The sequence below is a fragment of the Corapipo altera genome, unplaced genomic scaffold (genome assembly GCF_003945725.1).
Source record: "Corapipo altera isolate COAL_440 unplaced genomic scaffold, ASM394572v1 60747, whole genome shotgun sequence".
In the NCBI taxonomy this organism is placed as follows: Eukaryota; Metazoa; Chordata; class Aves; order Passeriformes; family Pipridae; genus Corapipo; species Corapipo altera.
In genome coordinates, this window is record NW_020885057.1 from 61,070 (window position 1) to 76,705 (window position 15,636).

The 15,636-nt window shown below is 46.7% G+C and overlaps 1 protein-coding gene across 1 annotated transcript in view; it reads left to right on the forward strand.

Moving 5' to 3' along the window:
* LOC113959722 (transitional endoplasmic reticulum ATPase-like) overlaps positions 1–15,636 on the forward strand; it is a 44,762-nt gene that overhangs the window by 16,449 nt on the left and 12,677 nt on the right. The window contains exons 11-14 of the mRNA XM_027668940.1: positions 211–375; positions 486–608; positions 8,212–8,424; positions 9,730–10,038. Coding sequence (XP_027524741.1) covers positions 211–375; positions 486–608; positions 8,212–8,424; positions 9,730–10,038 — 810 coding nt within the window. The remainder of the gene's footprint in view (positions 1–210; positions 376–485; positions 609–8,211; positions 8,425–9,729; positions 10,039–15,636) is intronic.

A 15,636-nucleotide genomic window follows, 5' to 3' on the forward strand; every position in this document is an offset into this window, starting at 1 on the left:
AGTTGCAACTTGGATCTCGAGTAGGAGATGGAACAGCAGTGTCTTTGCCTGCAAAATAAGTGACAGCACTTATCTTGAATTTGCAGCAAAGCATTAATGTTTCTGTCCTTCAGAATTTTGTTACACCTCTGAGTGAGTGACCAGAGCACGCATTGCCCTTGCAGAGTGCTTGCTCATATTCCTGAGTCATAGTGAATGCTCTGCTTTCAGGTGGCAAACGAGACCCATGGCCATGTTGGTGCTGACTTGGCTGCTCTTTGTTCAGAAGCTGCTCTTCAGGCTATCAGAAAGAAGATGGATCTCATAGACCTAGAAGATGAAACTATTGATGCTGAAGTGATGAACTCACTGGCTGTGACCATGGATGACTTCAGGGTAATGCAGGAGTGCCTTTCTTTCTTTTGTGTGCAATGTCTAATTGCTTATCTGAAGCAAGTGAACATAATGTGTTAGAATTGATATAATGCTGTTTCTTCTAACAATAGTGGGCTTTGAGCCAGAGCAACCCTTCTGCTCTTCGTGAGACTGTGGTGGAGGTGCCACAGGTTACCTGGGAAGATATTGGTGGTCTAGAAGATGTAAAGAGAGAACTCCAGGAACTTGTACAGGTAAGGGTTTCCAAGAGATTTTTGCCTAGTCAGCTTGAAAAATAATTATAATAATTGTTGTGGTTTAGGAATGGTATTCCCCAATTTAGCGTTCCCACTGAAACACTCCAAACCATGTGCCACTCACTCACTCCCTCCCTCCCCCTGCCGTGGGCTGGAGAGAAGAATTGGAGGCACAAAAGGTAAAGATCATGGGTTGAGATAAGAAAAATTTACTGGAAACAGTAAATGAAATGAACAGTAACAGCAACAATACTAATAACAGATTGTACAAGAGAGGCGAACGATTCACACGCAAGTGCTTACCATGCAGAACATGACATTACCCCCAACTGCTTGCTTCAAGCTACCCTGACCAGAAGGGACCCCTTCCCCCCTGCCCCCTGTACATGATGTGAGGTGGTATACAATAACCTCAGGGTCCTGGCCATGCCCCTCCTGGCTACTGCAAACATTAACCCTGTCCTGGCTGGAACCAGGACACAAAATAAAATTCAGAACCTCTACACATTCCTGTTTAGCTGTGAACAGGGTAAATAGAGAGTGGGTATGGTATTTTTGTATAATGGACTGAAAATATCATGCTGTTCTATCTTAAGTACTTGGGGAGAGGGAGGTGCTGGGAAGCAGCATCAGGCTTTCCTGAGCTGAGTCTACAGGGACATCTTGGGTTGGTGTTGTGATACATGCAGGAACAGCAGCAGTTCTGCTTCTCTTAAGTGGAGACTAGCAGTGGCACCACTGCCAAGAATCCTGTTATGTGGTGGCTTTAATATGCTAGAAAGTAGATAAAGATTTTCATACAGAGAGCCTCTGAAGTTTGACTTTCCATCAGTGTTAGCATAGATAGAGGTAAGAAGTAATTGTGAAGCCTTCTGTGAAAGGAGAAGCTGGAACAAAGTTGTGAACGGTCTGTGGAAACTTCTGGTACCTGCCCGCGTTGGGGTGGTTTGGGTTTGATACATCCCTGCTTTCAGTTGGCACTGTAGAAACAGCCTGTCTGTGAATAAAAGAATCTACTTTTCAGTCTAACTTCTGGTGTTAAAATCATCACCTATCTCTGTTGTTGTGAAGGATAAATGCTCACATCAGACATCTTGCCTGTCTTTGGAGGGCAGAGCAAATAGGTTGCAGGGCAGACTGAAGTTGGGCTTCAGTCTAAATCTACTCTCCTTCAGTTTGAAGCCATTCCTTGTCTTATCACTACATGTCCTTGTCCTTTTAAAGAGTCCCTCTCCAGCATTCTTGTAGGCCCCCTTTAGGTACTGAAAGGCTGATCTAAGGCCTCCCCAGAGCCTTTTCCAGGCTGAACAACCCCAACTCTCTCAGCCTGTCTTCATAGGGAGGGGTGCTCCAGTCCTCTGCACTTGCTTCAGTTGGTCCATGTCCTTATGCTGAGGGCCTAAAAAATGTTACACTCCAGATTTTAAGCCATAAGCTGCCCAGAGTGGTTACATTTTATTTAAGACTTTTTTTAAAAGTCTTTTGGTTCGTTATAACCTTGAATTAGTGTCTGGAGAAGGAGTCACACACTCTTCTCTAAGAAAAATTCTTTTAATTTAGTGAGGAGAATAAGATATTTTGGCAAAAGGTTTTACAGGAGTAAAATACAACAAAAAAAAATATTTCACTAAAACACTCAGCACAAAGACCCATTCTACAGAATCAGTGTACCAGCTTTAGTAAAACACAATTCACTGATTTTAAGTTACCCATAAGAGAAGGAAAAGAATAAAATAAGAAAACAGATGAAAAGAGTAAAGAAAGAAAGAAGAGAGAGGGAAGGAGAGAGAGGAAAGGAAAAATGGTTGCTGACAAGATTCGATGATTAACATGGTGCAGGCAGCAGCAGAAAAGAGAGAGAGAGCGCTCACATGGAGTCTCATGTATTTATATAGTTCAGTTTTCTCTCCCAGGCAGGATATCTGGTCAGTGCCTTCCAGGCCTGAATGAGGAATGCTGTAGCCAGTCACAGGCTCCAGGGGCGTGGTGTGGGTGGGCTACCAGGCAGGTCTGCCTTGACTGACAGCCCAGCTACATGACTTTCAGCTCTGCCATGTGCTTTGCATGGGCTCAGCCATATGCTCTCAGCAGGCCTTACTATGTACCTGCAGGTCTAGGCCCAGTCCTTACACACACACACACACACTCACACAGTGAGTTGGTTCTGACCCATATCAATAATTCAGTGAGATTTGGATCCAGTATCTCACAGGGCCCCAGAGCTGGATGCAGTACTCCATGTGGGGTCTCACACGAGTAGAGCAGGGGAGCAGAATCAAAGAACAGTTAAGGTTGGAAGGGACCAGAGTGGGTCATCTGGTCCAACCTCCCTGCTCAAGCAGGGTCATCCGAGAGGACATTGCATGGCATTGCATCCCAGTGGTTCTTGAATATCTCCAGTGAGGGAGACTCCACACCCTCTCTGGGCAATCTGTTCCAGTGCTCGGTCACCCCCACAGTAAAGAAGTTCTTCCTCATGTTCAGGTGGAACTTCCTGTGCATCAGTTTCTACCCATTGCCTCTTGTCCTATTGCTTGGCACCACTGAGAAGAGTCTGGCTCCATCTTGTTGGCACCCTCCCTTCAGATACTTATAGACATTGATGAGGTCCCCTCTCAGTCATCTCTTCTTGAGGCTGAACAGCTCCAATTCCCTCAGCTTTTCCTCATAAGAGAGATGCTACAGTCTTCTAATCATCTTTGTTACTCTCTGCTGGACCCACTCAAGGAGCTCCATGTCTGTCTTGTACTGAGGAGCCCAGACCTGGACACAGCACACCAGATGTGGCCTCACCATGGCTGAGTAGAGGGGCAGGATCACCTCCTACAACCTGCTGGCAATTCTCTTCCTAATCCAGCCCAGGATACCATTGGCCTTCTTGGCCACAAGGGCACACTGATGGCTCACGGATGGCTTGTTGTCCACCAGGACCTCCAGGTCCTTCTCCACAGAGCTGCCTTCCAGCAGATCATCCCCAGCCTGTACTAGTGCCTGGGGTTATTCCTCCCCAGGTGCAGGACCCTGCATTTGCCTTTGTTGAACTTCAGACAGTTCCTCTCTGCCCATCTCTCCAACCTGTCGAGGTCCTTCTGAAGGGCTGCACAGCATTCTGGGGTATTGGTCACTCCTCACAGCTTAGTGTCATTATCGAATTTGCTGAGGAGGCACTCTGCCCCTTCATCCAAGTCATCAATGAATAAGTTAAACAATACTGGGCCCAGTATGGAACCTTGGGGGGCACCACTAGTGACAGGCCTTCAACTAGACCCTGTGCCACTGATCACAACTCACTGGGATCTGCCATTCAGCCAGTTCTCAATCCACCTCACTGTCTGCTCTTCCAGTCCACACTTCCTGAGTTTGCCTATGAGGATGCTGTAAGAGACAGTGTCAAAAGCCTTGCTGAAGTCAAGGTAGACAATATCCACTGCTCTCCCCTTATCCATCCAGGTAGTTGTTTCATTGTAGAAGGCAAGGTCAGGTTGGTCAAGCATGATACTCTTTAGAGAATCCATGCTGACTACTGATCACCTTCTTGTCCTCCATGTGGGTAGAGATTGTCTCCAGAACGAGGCGCTCCATCACCTTTCCAGGGATTGAGGTGAGGCGGACTGGCCAGTGGTTCCCTGGGTCCTCCTTCTTGCCCTTTTTAAAGAATGGGGTGACATTTGCTTTCTCCCAGTCCTCAGGCACCTCTTCTGATCACCATGGCCTTTCAAACATGATTGTGAGCAGCCTCGCTATGGTGTCCATCAGCTCCCTCAGCACTTGTGGGTGCATCCCGTCAGGGCCCATGGACTTGTGGGTGTAAAGTTTTTTTAGGTGTTCTCTGACCCAATCCTCCTTGATCAAGGGAAGGTCTTCCTGCCACCATTCCTTTGCCCTGGTCTTCTGGGTCAGAGATCCCTGAGGGCTGGTCTTGTCAGTGAAGACTGATGCAAAGAAAGCATTCAGTACCTCTGCCTTCTCTGCGTCCTCTGTTACCAGGGCCCCCTCTCCATTTACTAATGGGCCCACATTATCTTTTGTTTTCATTTTGTTATTGATGTATTGGAAGAAGCCCTTGTTGTCCTTGACATCCTTGGCCATATTTAATTCTAGATGGGCCTTGGCCTTCCTTGTCTCATTTCTACCTACTCTGACAACCTCTCTATATTCACTCAAAGTGGCCTGACCCTGCTTCCATCTCCTGTGCATTTCGTACTTGTGCTTGAATAATGACAGGAGTTCCTTGTTTATCCATGCAGGTCTCTTGCCCCCTTTGCCCAATTTCTTGCTCATCAAGATGCATCGTTCTTGAGCCTGGAGGAAGTGATCCTTTAATATTGACCACCTCTCTTGGACCCCTCTTCCCTGCAGGGCCCGTTCCCATGGGATTCTTCCAAGAAGATCCCTAAGGAGGCTAAAATTAGCTCTTCTGAAGTCCATGGTTACAATCTTACTTGCTGCCCTGCTTCCTCCTTGCCCCATACTGAACTCCACAATCTCACGGTCACTGCATCAAGGCTGCTCCCAACCTTCACATCTCCACCAAGGCCTTCCCTGTTTGTTACTATGAGGTCGAGCAGCACACCATTCCTCGTGGGATCCTCCACTACCTGTGACTGGAGGTTGTCATCAGTGCTTTCCAGGAACCTCCTGGATTCTTTGAGCTTTACTGTGTTGCTTCTCCAGCAGATATCAGGGTAGTTAAAGTCCCCCACAAGAACCAGGGCCTGTGACTGTGAGGCTGCTTCAAGCTGTCTGTAGGTCTCATCCACTTCCTTCTCCTGCTCGGGCAGCCTGTAGCAAATATCCACAATGGTGTCACCCTTACTAGTCTGCCCTTTTATCCTAACCCAGAAGGTCTCGACTCACTCATCATCCACCCCAAGACAGAGCTTGATACATTCCAAGTGTAACCTCACATAGAGGGCAATTCCACCACTGCGTCTTCCTTGTCCGTCTCTCCTAAATAGTGTGTAGCCTTTCATGACAACATTCCAGTCATGTGAGCTATCCTACCATGTCTCCGTAATTGCAATGAGTTCAAAGCCCTGTGACTGCACACAGATCTCTAGTTCCTTCTGCTTGTTCCCCATACTGTGGGTATTGCTGTATAGGCACTTTATAGAGGTATTTGAGTGTGTCAATATCCCATTGGGGGTTCAAGGAGATGCCCTGTAGTCCTGTCTAGTGGTTACATCTTTGGCTGCTTGTGCTTGCTCGAGGTATCCCCACTTAAGCCTCCTTTTGCTACCTGGGTGGTCACTATAACTCTCTCCTTCTACCTTTCCTAGTTTAACGCTCGCCTTACTAGGTTGGCCATTCTATTGGCAAAAACATGTGTGCCTTGCTTTGTTAGGTGGATCCTGTCTCTCCCAATCAGCTGTTGATCAGCAAACAGGGTGTCGTGGTTATAGAAACCAAACCTGTTTGCAACACCAGTGGCAGAGCCAGTCATTTACTTGGTAAATGCATCTAGTTCTCCTCTAGCCATTTTCCCTAACTGGCAGGATCAAGAAGACTACCTGGGCCCCCAGACCCTTGACCAACATCCCCAAAGTTCTGAAATCACATCTGATGGTTCCTAAGTTACCCTTGGTATCATTAGTGCCCATGCGAAAGACCAGCAGGGGGTAATAGTTGGATGTGTTGACAAGCCTTGGCAGTCTTTCCACGACATCTCTGATTTTGAGCCCCTGGCAGAAAGCAAACCTCTCTGGACAACTGGTCAGGTCAGCAGATGGGTACCTCTGTCCCCTACAGTAGGGACTCACTCACAACAATTGCTTACTGCTTTCTCTGGGTGATCTTGTCCTGGCACAGGGTCTAGCAACTCAGTTGCTTTGCTTGAAGCCTTACCCAGCTCCTCCTCAGCTTGGAGGGCACTAAACCTGTTTGTTAATGGCAAGTCCTCAGGAGGAGCAGGAGCATTCCTTGTACAGAGAGTGGCCAGTTTCCAGCCTTCTTCTTTTGACTTTGGATTTCTTGAGACATGGTGCAAAGCCCACCTGCATCTCCGATGTAGAGGGGAGCTGAGACTCCTGAGTCTGTAGGGTCTCTCAGAATATCCTGTCTATCTCTTTCTCATCTTCATGAATGCTGTGCAGTCTACTTACTTCCTCATGTAACTCCTTGACCTGGCAACATAGCTTCTCAACAAGGGCACACCTTCTACAGAGGAGATGACTCAGCTCCGGCTTCCCAGACAGGCACCAGGCACTCCTTACAACCAGAGGCCTGCAGAGCTACATCTACTATCAGAAGATCTGTCTCAGTGGAAGCCTCTGACATCACTGATGTAGGAACTCCAACAGCCACTGGGGAACAAGCTCTATAGCATGTCATCACCATAACAGTGGGAGCTTACACTACTAAGACTGGGGAAGAAGGGGCCTCCTTTGCCCCTCAGCATTAACTGCTGCTCCTATTTGCTGCTCTCTGGTACTGCTACTGTGTTGGCCTTCCCAGGGAGAGAAGCCCTTCCTTGTCAACTGCAGTTCAAGCTGCTGCACCTTGTCCTGGCTGACAGGCTGACACTCTGTTTGCCTGCTCTGTTTGCCAAGTTCCTGGTTATTCACGCTCCCTGGGGGTTTCTGCACCTGAGCTATTCACCTCTGTGAGTGACAGTTAGATCAAGCTTGAATCAGCTGCCCTCACTCCTGGCCCTGCCCATGCTGAGTCAGCTGCTCCTGTGCAAGCTCAGTGTTGGTTTTGGCACTCTCCTGGGGTTACCCTGGCTCTAGAAACTCACCCTCTTTGCTGCAATCTCCTGCTTTGCTGCAGGATGTGCCTGCACTAGAGCTGTTTGCTCCCTTGACCTGCTAGCCATACTTTGATGCAGCCCAGGACGCGGTTGGTTTCTGGGCTGTGAACGCACGTTGCTGGGTCTTGTTGAGCTTCTTGTCTACCAACACTCCCAAGTCCTTCTCGGCAGGGCTACTGTTGATCCATTCGCCACACAGCCTGTATTTGTGCTTGGGATTGCCGTGACCCATGTGCAGGACCTTGTACTTGGCCTTGTTGAACTTCATGATGTTTGCACAGGCCCACCTCTCAAGCCTGTCCAGGTCCCTCTGGATGGCATCCCTTCCCTTCAGCGTGTTGACTGCATTGCACATCTTGATGTCATTGGCAAACTTTCTTAGGGTGCACTCAATCCTGTTGTCCATGTCACTGACACAGATGTTAAACAGTGCTGGTCCCAATACCAACCCCTGAGGGACACCACTCATCACTAGTCTCCACTTGGACATCAAGCTATTGACCTCAACTCTTTGAGTGTGACCATCCAGCCAATTCCTTATCCACTGAGTGGTCCATCCGTCAAATCCATGTCTTTACACTTTAGAGACCAGGATGCCGCGTCGGACAGCGTCAAATGCTTTGCACAAGTCTGGGTAGATGATGTCAGTCATTTCAGGTAGTGCTTCTGGTAGGAACAGAAACAAAACTGGTCTAGTGGAAGGTGTCCCTGCCTATGGGACACCCTATGGCAGGGAGGTTGGACTAAATGATTTTTGAAGGTCCCTTCCAACCCAAACCATTATGTGATTCTAAAATACAGTCTTATTCTGGCTCATCATGAGAGGTTTTTGTTTGTTTTGTTCTCTTTCAGTATCCTGTGGAACACCCAGACAAGTTCCTCAAATTTGGCATGACCCCATCAAAAGGAGTTCTGTTCTATGGGCCACCTGGTTGTGGTAAGACACTCCTGGCCAAAGCCATTGCTAATGAATGCCAGGCAAACTTCATTTCCATTAAAGGGCCGGAATTGCTCACCATGTGGTTTGGCGAGTCTGAAGCCAACGTGCGTGAGATCTTTGACAAGGTAAGTGTATCTTCTGCTCCTTGTGCTATGTTTGTGCTGAGGTACCCCGAAAACCTCGGCTGCACCTGTCTTACTAGCCTGGTTCTTGTTTGTGTGTTTTGTTTTCCCTGCTTGCATTGAGAGCAGAGTCTGCTTTCCTGATGTTAGGGGATTAATTTTCTTTGGCAATATAGCTATTTAGATGGTTTTCTCCTGCTACAATTTGTATCTGTTGTTACAGGATTAAAAATGCTCCAGTGTCTTAGCAGTGAGGCTAGCATTAGGATGTCAGATATTCTCTGCATCCCTGAAAACTTATTTCAACACCTCATTAGCCATCACCTTCTATAGATTTTTAAAACATGCTATGGGTTCTTCTTTTTCTGCAGTTGGACTAAATTATCATTGTAGGTCTCTTCCAACTGAAATTATTCTATTCTTGTCCTGCAATATATGTGGCTTGCAAAGGAGCTCACTTCCACTGCCCAGTTCCCCCATAGATAGTGTGATCTCCTGTCCCAGGAGGTATCTGCATGGATTATCTTGGGAATCTTCACTCCTGTGGTCAGGGAAGGTGCTGAAAGAGCAAAGTTGGAAGGAGAGTGAGAGAAAAAAATTTAAGTTAAGAGGGAACCTCAGAGGCCATCTGGTCCAGCTGTTTGTCCAGAGCAGGGAGGTAACTTGGAAAGTCAATCAGGTTGTTCAGGGCCTTATGTTCTGATCACATGCTAAGGATGGAGAATCCCTGACCTCTCTGGGCCTTGTGCTAGTGTTTGAGCTCTCTCATTATGAAGAATTTTTTTTTCCCATATTTCTAACTGGAATTTTCTTTGCAGCCATTTGTTCCTCGTCTTTCATCCTTTTGCTGTGCATTTTTAAGAAAGATATGGCTTCCTTTTCCCTGTAACTCTACCTATTAGGGAGCTGAAGACAGAGACTGGATTTCCCCCTTCCATTTGATATTTTTCACCTACTGATACTCAAGTGCCTAAATAACCAGTTGATGTCCCCAGATCCTGCAGGGAGAGTTCTGGTCCAGGCAAATTGGCTCCAGCTTGTCCTCTAGGCATTGGAGTTACCACCCTTCTGCCTGGTTCACAGTGCTCCTAGCTTTGGGGAAGTGCAGCTTGTTGTTCAGGAGAATTTAATTGTTTGTGTGGCAGATGACTGTTCCATAGCAACTCCTCTAAGCTGTCCTTGTGGCAGCAGGGCTCTGGCCTACTCCTCTGAGCTGCTTTAATTGCAGGGTAGGCTTAGTGTGAAGTCAGCATGTTCCTCACCTAGTGGTATTAACATGGAGTAATTGTTCCCATTTGCTTTTTGCAGGCCCGCCAAGCAGCCCCGTGTGTGCTCTTTTTTGATGAGCTGGACTCCATCGCCAAGGCTCGAGGTGGGAATATCGGTGATGGTGGTGGTGCTGCAGACCGTGTCATCAATCAGATCCTGACAGAGATGGATGGCATGTCCACCAAGAAAAATGTCTTCATCATTGGTGCCACCAACAGGCCAGACATCATTGACCCAGCCATCTTGCGTCCTGGTCGCCTAGATCAGCTCATCTACATCCCTCTGCCTGATGAGAAGTCCCGGGTTGCAATTCTTAAGGCCAACCTGAGGAAATCACCAGTTGCCAAGGTAGGATCTGTGCTTTGACTGCATCTGACTTGGGTTTGCTGTAGGCTGCATGTGCTCCTCACAAGCTGGGGATAGAGCACAGGGCTGGTGACTGCTCCATGCAATCCAGAGCTGGGAAACCTTCAGTCCCTGAAGGATGGAAGTGAAGAGGTAGGGGGAGGCTTGAGCTCTGAGACTAGGTATTAACAAAGCTAGATGTTGGTGTGTAAGCACAGCAGGTCTTTGTCACATGGTGGAGTTTTGTCCACAGTGTGGGAACAAGAAAGCCCGTTATGGCAAGATGGAAAAGATCCTTGTACTCTAAAAGAAAAGTAAATGTAGAAAACTGTCGCTGGGTATCTGTCGAAGGGGTCCCGGTCCAAGGGGGGAAGAAGACACACAACACACACGAGGATGGTGAGACAAAGGGATGTCTGCCTGCTCAGAGCAGCAGGCAGCCTTTTATTAGGTGCCAAGTTCCACTTTCCCATACACACACACTATGAACATTTTCCTGCAAAACACCCAGGAATGCAACACCTGCAGTTTGTTATACAGCTTGACCTTGCACTGTCCAGCTCTCAAGGCTGTTTCCATGGGAATGTGCAGTTATCTCCACCTTTCTCAGGGGAACGGTCTCACTCCCCTCAATGCCTCCAACTCTTCTGCTTCCAGGGGGCCCAGGGGTTCCATGGGCCTGCCATCTCCCCCCACAATTCCCCCTGTCTGTAATTGTGCCACAAAGACTGCCCGCATCGTATCCTGCAGGGCCCTTTGCAGGAGCGATACTAAACACGGCAGCATTAGTAACACAACCACAACCATCAACACTATTAAGCATCCTGTTTTGAAAAGTGAAGCCAACCAGCTAGGTATCCCCCATCTGCCAAACCAGTCTTCCAAGCCAAAAAACCCAGTGCTTTCTTTAATCTTCTGAGTTGTGGCCTGCAATTCGGCAATGCTTTTATAAATAGACTTAGAATGATCTGACAGATTCATACAACACATCCCGTCAAAGTCTTGACACCTGTATCCGTGGACTAGAAGTAAGAAATCCACAGCTGCTCTATTTTGTAAGGTTGCATGTCGGACAGAATTCACGTCAGTGGCTAGTTGGTACAATACTTGTGAAGTTTTATTGACTTGCTTCGCTACCCAGCAAGCCATATGATTCAAAGTGCCCAAGGCCTTAGCTGCAGCTGCCCAAGGGAGAACTACAGAAGCAGCCACTCTCTGTCCATAATTCCAGAGCACTATGTTATCATTACACCGTTCATTAAGGTGTATTGCCCTGCGGCTTCGTTGATGGAGCAACGAGTGATTAAGCAGCAGTCTGTGGGCGGGTGTCAACAACCCCAACCTTCCAAATGTACAAGGTCCTTCTACTGGCTGTGCAGGGATTCCTGGCCATGCTCTATCTCCACACAAAAGAAACATTCCTGTAGGGAGTCGACGAGGTGCACTCACTGTTGGAGCACTCCAAGTCCGATTTCTACCTAAATACCGACACCAAAAGGAACTATTTTTATAGAAAGATGATTCAGGGGATAGATCCTGTACTATAGATTCACCACGTGTCTGCTCTATTTTATAACCCTTACGATAATTAAAATACACACAACCCTCTGCAAGCAGTGACCCTAAAATATCTAATTCTTGAAATGGAGCACTAACAGGTAACACATCAGTCCAACTATCAATATGTTCTAGGCATTTGTGTATATTAATACAGTCCTGTTTCAAGAAGCCACGTTGCTGGATGACATCTTGCACCAGGAGAGATGCTTCCGTGCCGTTCAGGGGGATACCAACAAGGCAGGTGTGAAACGGCTGCTCCGGATATGCCATCGATGCACAAAAGGTCGTCTGGTTCAGTTCCTTCATTAGTGTCACCCAGACGTTTCGCTTGTTCCATGGAGTGAACTTTGACAGATCAGGAACCACACTGACGACCTCCAGAGCCAACAGCAGGACGCACACACCGCGAAGGTACCCAGCAGGGGCCATCACCTGTTGAGACACAAGCATATCCCCTTCCCCAAGTTATCAACTCATGTGGACCAGACCACTGATCCGAGATAAGATCCCGTATCTGCACAGGAGTTTTGCCAGACAGTGGCTGAGTTGACAAAAGAGAGGAGAAATGCCGAAAGGAAGGTGAATAAGGACAGTCACCAGAGAAGGTCAGAAAGTTTAAGACATACACAGTTTTGTCTAGCCTAGACTGAGGGGGTTGTCCCCTCATTCCCCCTTTCTATTTTTTAAGCAAGTGCTTCAGGGCACCATACACTCTCTCCATCATAACGTGTCCTGTAGAAGAATGTGAAATAGCCATAACATGAGTGACCCTCTACAAAGCAAAGAAAATTTGGACAGATTTACATACATAAGATAGCTTATTGTTCATCCACACTTGAGCAGGTGCTCCAGATGTAGCAAAAGCACAACCGAAGTGTTTAATGACATCATGGCTTTTTTTGTCTAGTATGTGCATTAGCAACCACCACATGGGAAAACATGTCAGTGGACACATGAACATGTTTTAAATTGCCGAACTCATTGACATGAGTGACATCTGATTGCCAAATCTGTAAGGTCTTAAGGCCTCGAGGGTTAGTACCAAAATAGACAGGGGTATAGGCATTATGACAGTCTGGACAGGAAGCAATAATTGAGCGAGCAACAGAGTGAGTTAGACCAAATTGACGTCTCAAGGCTTCTGCACCTTGATGAAAAAAAATGATGAGACAAGACAGCTTGCTGGTGAATGTTAGGAACAGGTCCCAAAGCAACAGCAGAAACAAGAGCATCTGCCCGGGCATTACCCTCTGTGAAGAATCCTGGCAGAGAGGTATGACTACGAACATGTAGCACAGAATAAGGAACAGGCCTCTGCAAAAGTGTTCTCCAGAGTTCAAACAAGACCTGAAAAATAAGGCCTGGAGATGGACAATATAACACCGCCTGATCGAGTCGTTGTAACAAGTTAACAATATATGCAGAATCCGTAATAACATTTAGAGGCTGATTAGGAAATAACTGAAAAGCAAGAGTTACAGCTCGAAGTTCCACAACTTGAGGAGAACCCTCTTGATGAACAATTTGATGTTGCCATCCACATTCTGTTTTCCAAACTACCGCAGCTTTACCTGTTTTCCCCGAGCCATCCGTAAAGACTGTAAGACCATCGAGGGGTCCTGCGCTGCGTAGTATTTTTTGTCCAATCGGAATTTCCCTAAAAAACTTAAGAAGGGGATGCGAAGGTAAATGATAAGAAATTTGGCCGTGGAACTCAGCTAAAGCAGCTTGCAATTCATATTTGTTTTCCAGACACCACTCAAAGTAATGAGATTGTACAGGTACAACAATGCGAGCTGGGTCTCTGCCAGTACATTCTACACACCTCTTTCTAGCCTTAATGATGATTTGAGCTATGAGCTCAAACAATCCAGGAGCAGTTTTCTGAGCCCGATAAGGCAAAAACAGCCACTCTAGGATGTGCAGCGGGTCAGACCAGTGGTCAGACCACTGTACCAATGCCCCAAAAGGAACACTGTGATCTGCAAAAATAAAAAATTAGACAATTTAACAATGATCAATTCACAAAAAAAATTTAGAATGTAAAGTCCACTCTACTCGCTGGATGGTTTGAACTGCTCTTTAATCAGTTCCCTCGGTTCTCGAGGATCGTCAGAATGTTTGAGTAGGTCAAATAGAGGTGCCAGCTGGGTGTTTGTTAATCCTAGGTATGACCTAATCCAGTTCAAGGATCCTAACAGTTTTTGTATGTCAGTTAGAGTTTCGACATTAATATCCAATTGTACTGGCTGAGGAATGACTGCTTTTCGTGTAATTTTGAACCCTAAATACTTCCAGGGTTCCTTTCGCTGCACCTTCTCAGGAGCAACTATCAGGCCAAAAGATTGTAGACTCTTTCTGGTTTCAGCTTCTAGTACACCCAACTGATCCTCAGTGGCTGCAGCCAGCAAAAATATTACCTATATAATGACAACAGAAGACAGCCAGAAAATTACAGGAGATAATGTTGGAATCATAAACCACCAACAAATTGTAGGAATATTTTCATTTCCTGGGAGAGGGTTTTCTATGTATAACACCTGTAAGGTTCTGCACAATTAATAGATGGAACTGAAAATGCGATTTTTTCTTCTCTATAACTGGGGTCTAACTGGATTGTGAAAAAACAACCTGTCAAATTAATAACAACAATGGGTTATACAGCAGGAAGCATAGAAGGGGTCAGTAAACCAATGCTGACATGGTAACCATGACCGCACCACCCATCTGAGATCATGTAACAGTCTTCATTTCACAGATTTTTTCTTTGTCACAAAGACAGGGGTGATTAAAGGATTCTGAGATGGTTCAATGTGATCAACATCAAACCGTTGCAGAGCCAACAGTTGTTCTGTAGGTATAAGCCACTGTTGAAATCACACAGGTTCTATATATTCTAAAAGAAAATTCTGAGCAGTACCTCCTAGTCTCACAACCCAAACCCCTGGCATGACCACAGGCCAGGAGGCCGGCCAGGATGTCCGTGCAATGATAGTTACGTCAGGTCCCGAATGTAGAAGTTCGTCCACTTGGACAACTGACAGCAAGCTTCAAGTATCGTAGAGAGTGCAGGTCAGTTGTGGACGTTGTGCAGAGATTAGCACTGACCAAAAGACTTGTGGTGCATCAGTAGAACCAAATCCTCCATCCCGACGCTCACGAGGCTCTACTTGGGGAACACAACTCAGAAAAGATACAAATTGAGCTATTCGTGTCCCTTTAGGAATTGTCAGTGGAGGATAAGGTGTGGAGACCATAGCACAAATCTGCCTCGTACAGTTAGCATCAATGACTGCAACATAAACAAAAAATCCCAAAATCTCACAATTGTGTTACTAGAATGGCTGATTAACAAGGCACTTAACCCACACTGCATTCGTACAGTGCTAAACATCCACCAGTCAGATTATGTGATCAATACGTCTGGTATAGAACAAGCAGTAGTCACAAGCATTGAGGACATTTTTCTGAAAACACAGCTGCCACAGGCAGGGCACATCCCAAGGATGAAGGACTAGATGTTTCACGATGAATATTGCCATCAGCTGCCGCACGAAAGAAGCCCCGAAAAGAAGACACAAGGACTCCCTGAAACGACATCACAGCCCTGGCCACACTGATCAACATAACTGGTGTACTCTGGTCTCCAATCAGGAGGCCTAGAGACACACTATCTGTAGCGCTGTTGATGCTTCTGAGAAAGAACGCAGGATGGCCCTGACAGTCTGCAGGGCCCCCCCACAACAGGCTGATCAAGCAGGGCAGCAACATCGACAAACCTTGATTTAAACCCTCGAAAACACAGAAAAGTTCAAAGGACTCTGCCTTCTGCACAGCCCACACAGCTACAGCCCATGGACAGCATGACACATGAAAAAAGAACAGCACCAGGGGAAAGTCTCCACCTGAGATTTAACCACTATAACCTTTGAAACAAGGCTGAAATAGAACACCAAATTTGTGTAAGAACCTCTTATTTAACTTCAGTCCAGACCATATGCCTAGCCAGACAGGGCTAGTCTTGAAATATCTAAAACCTTA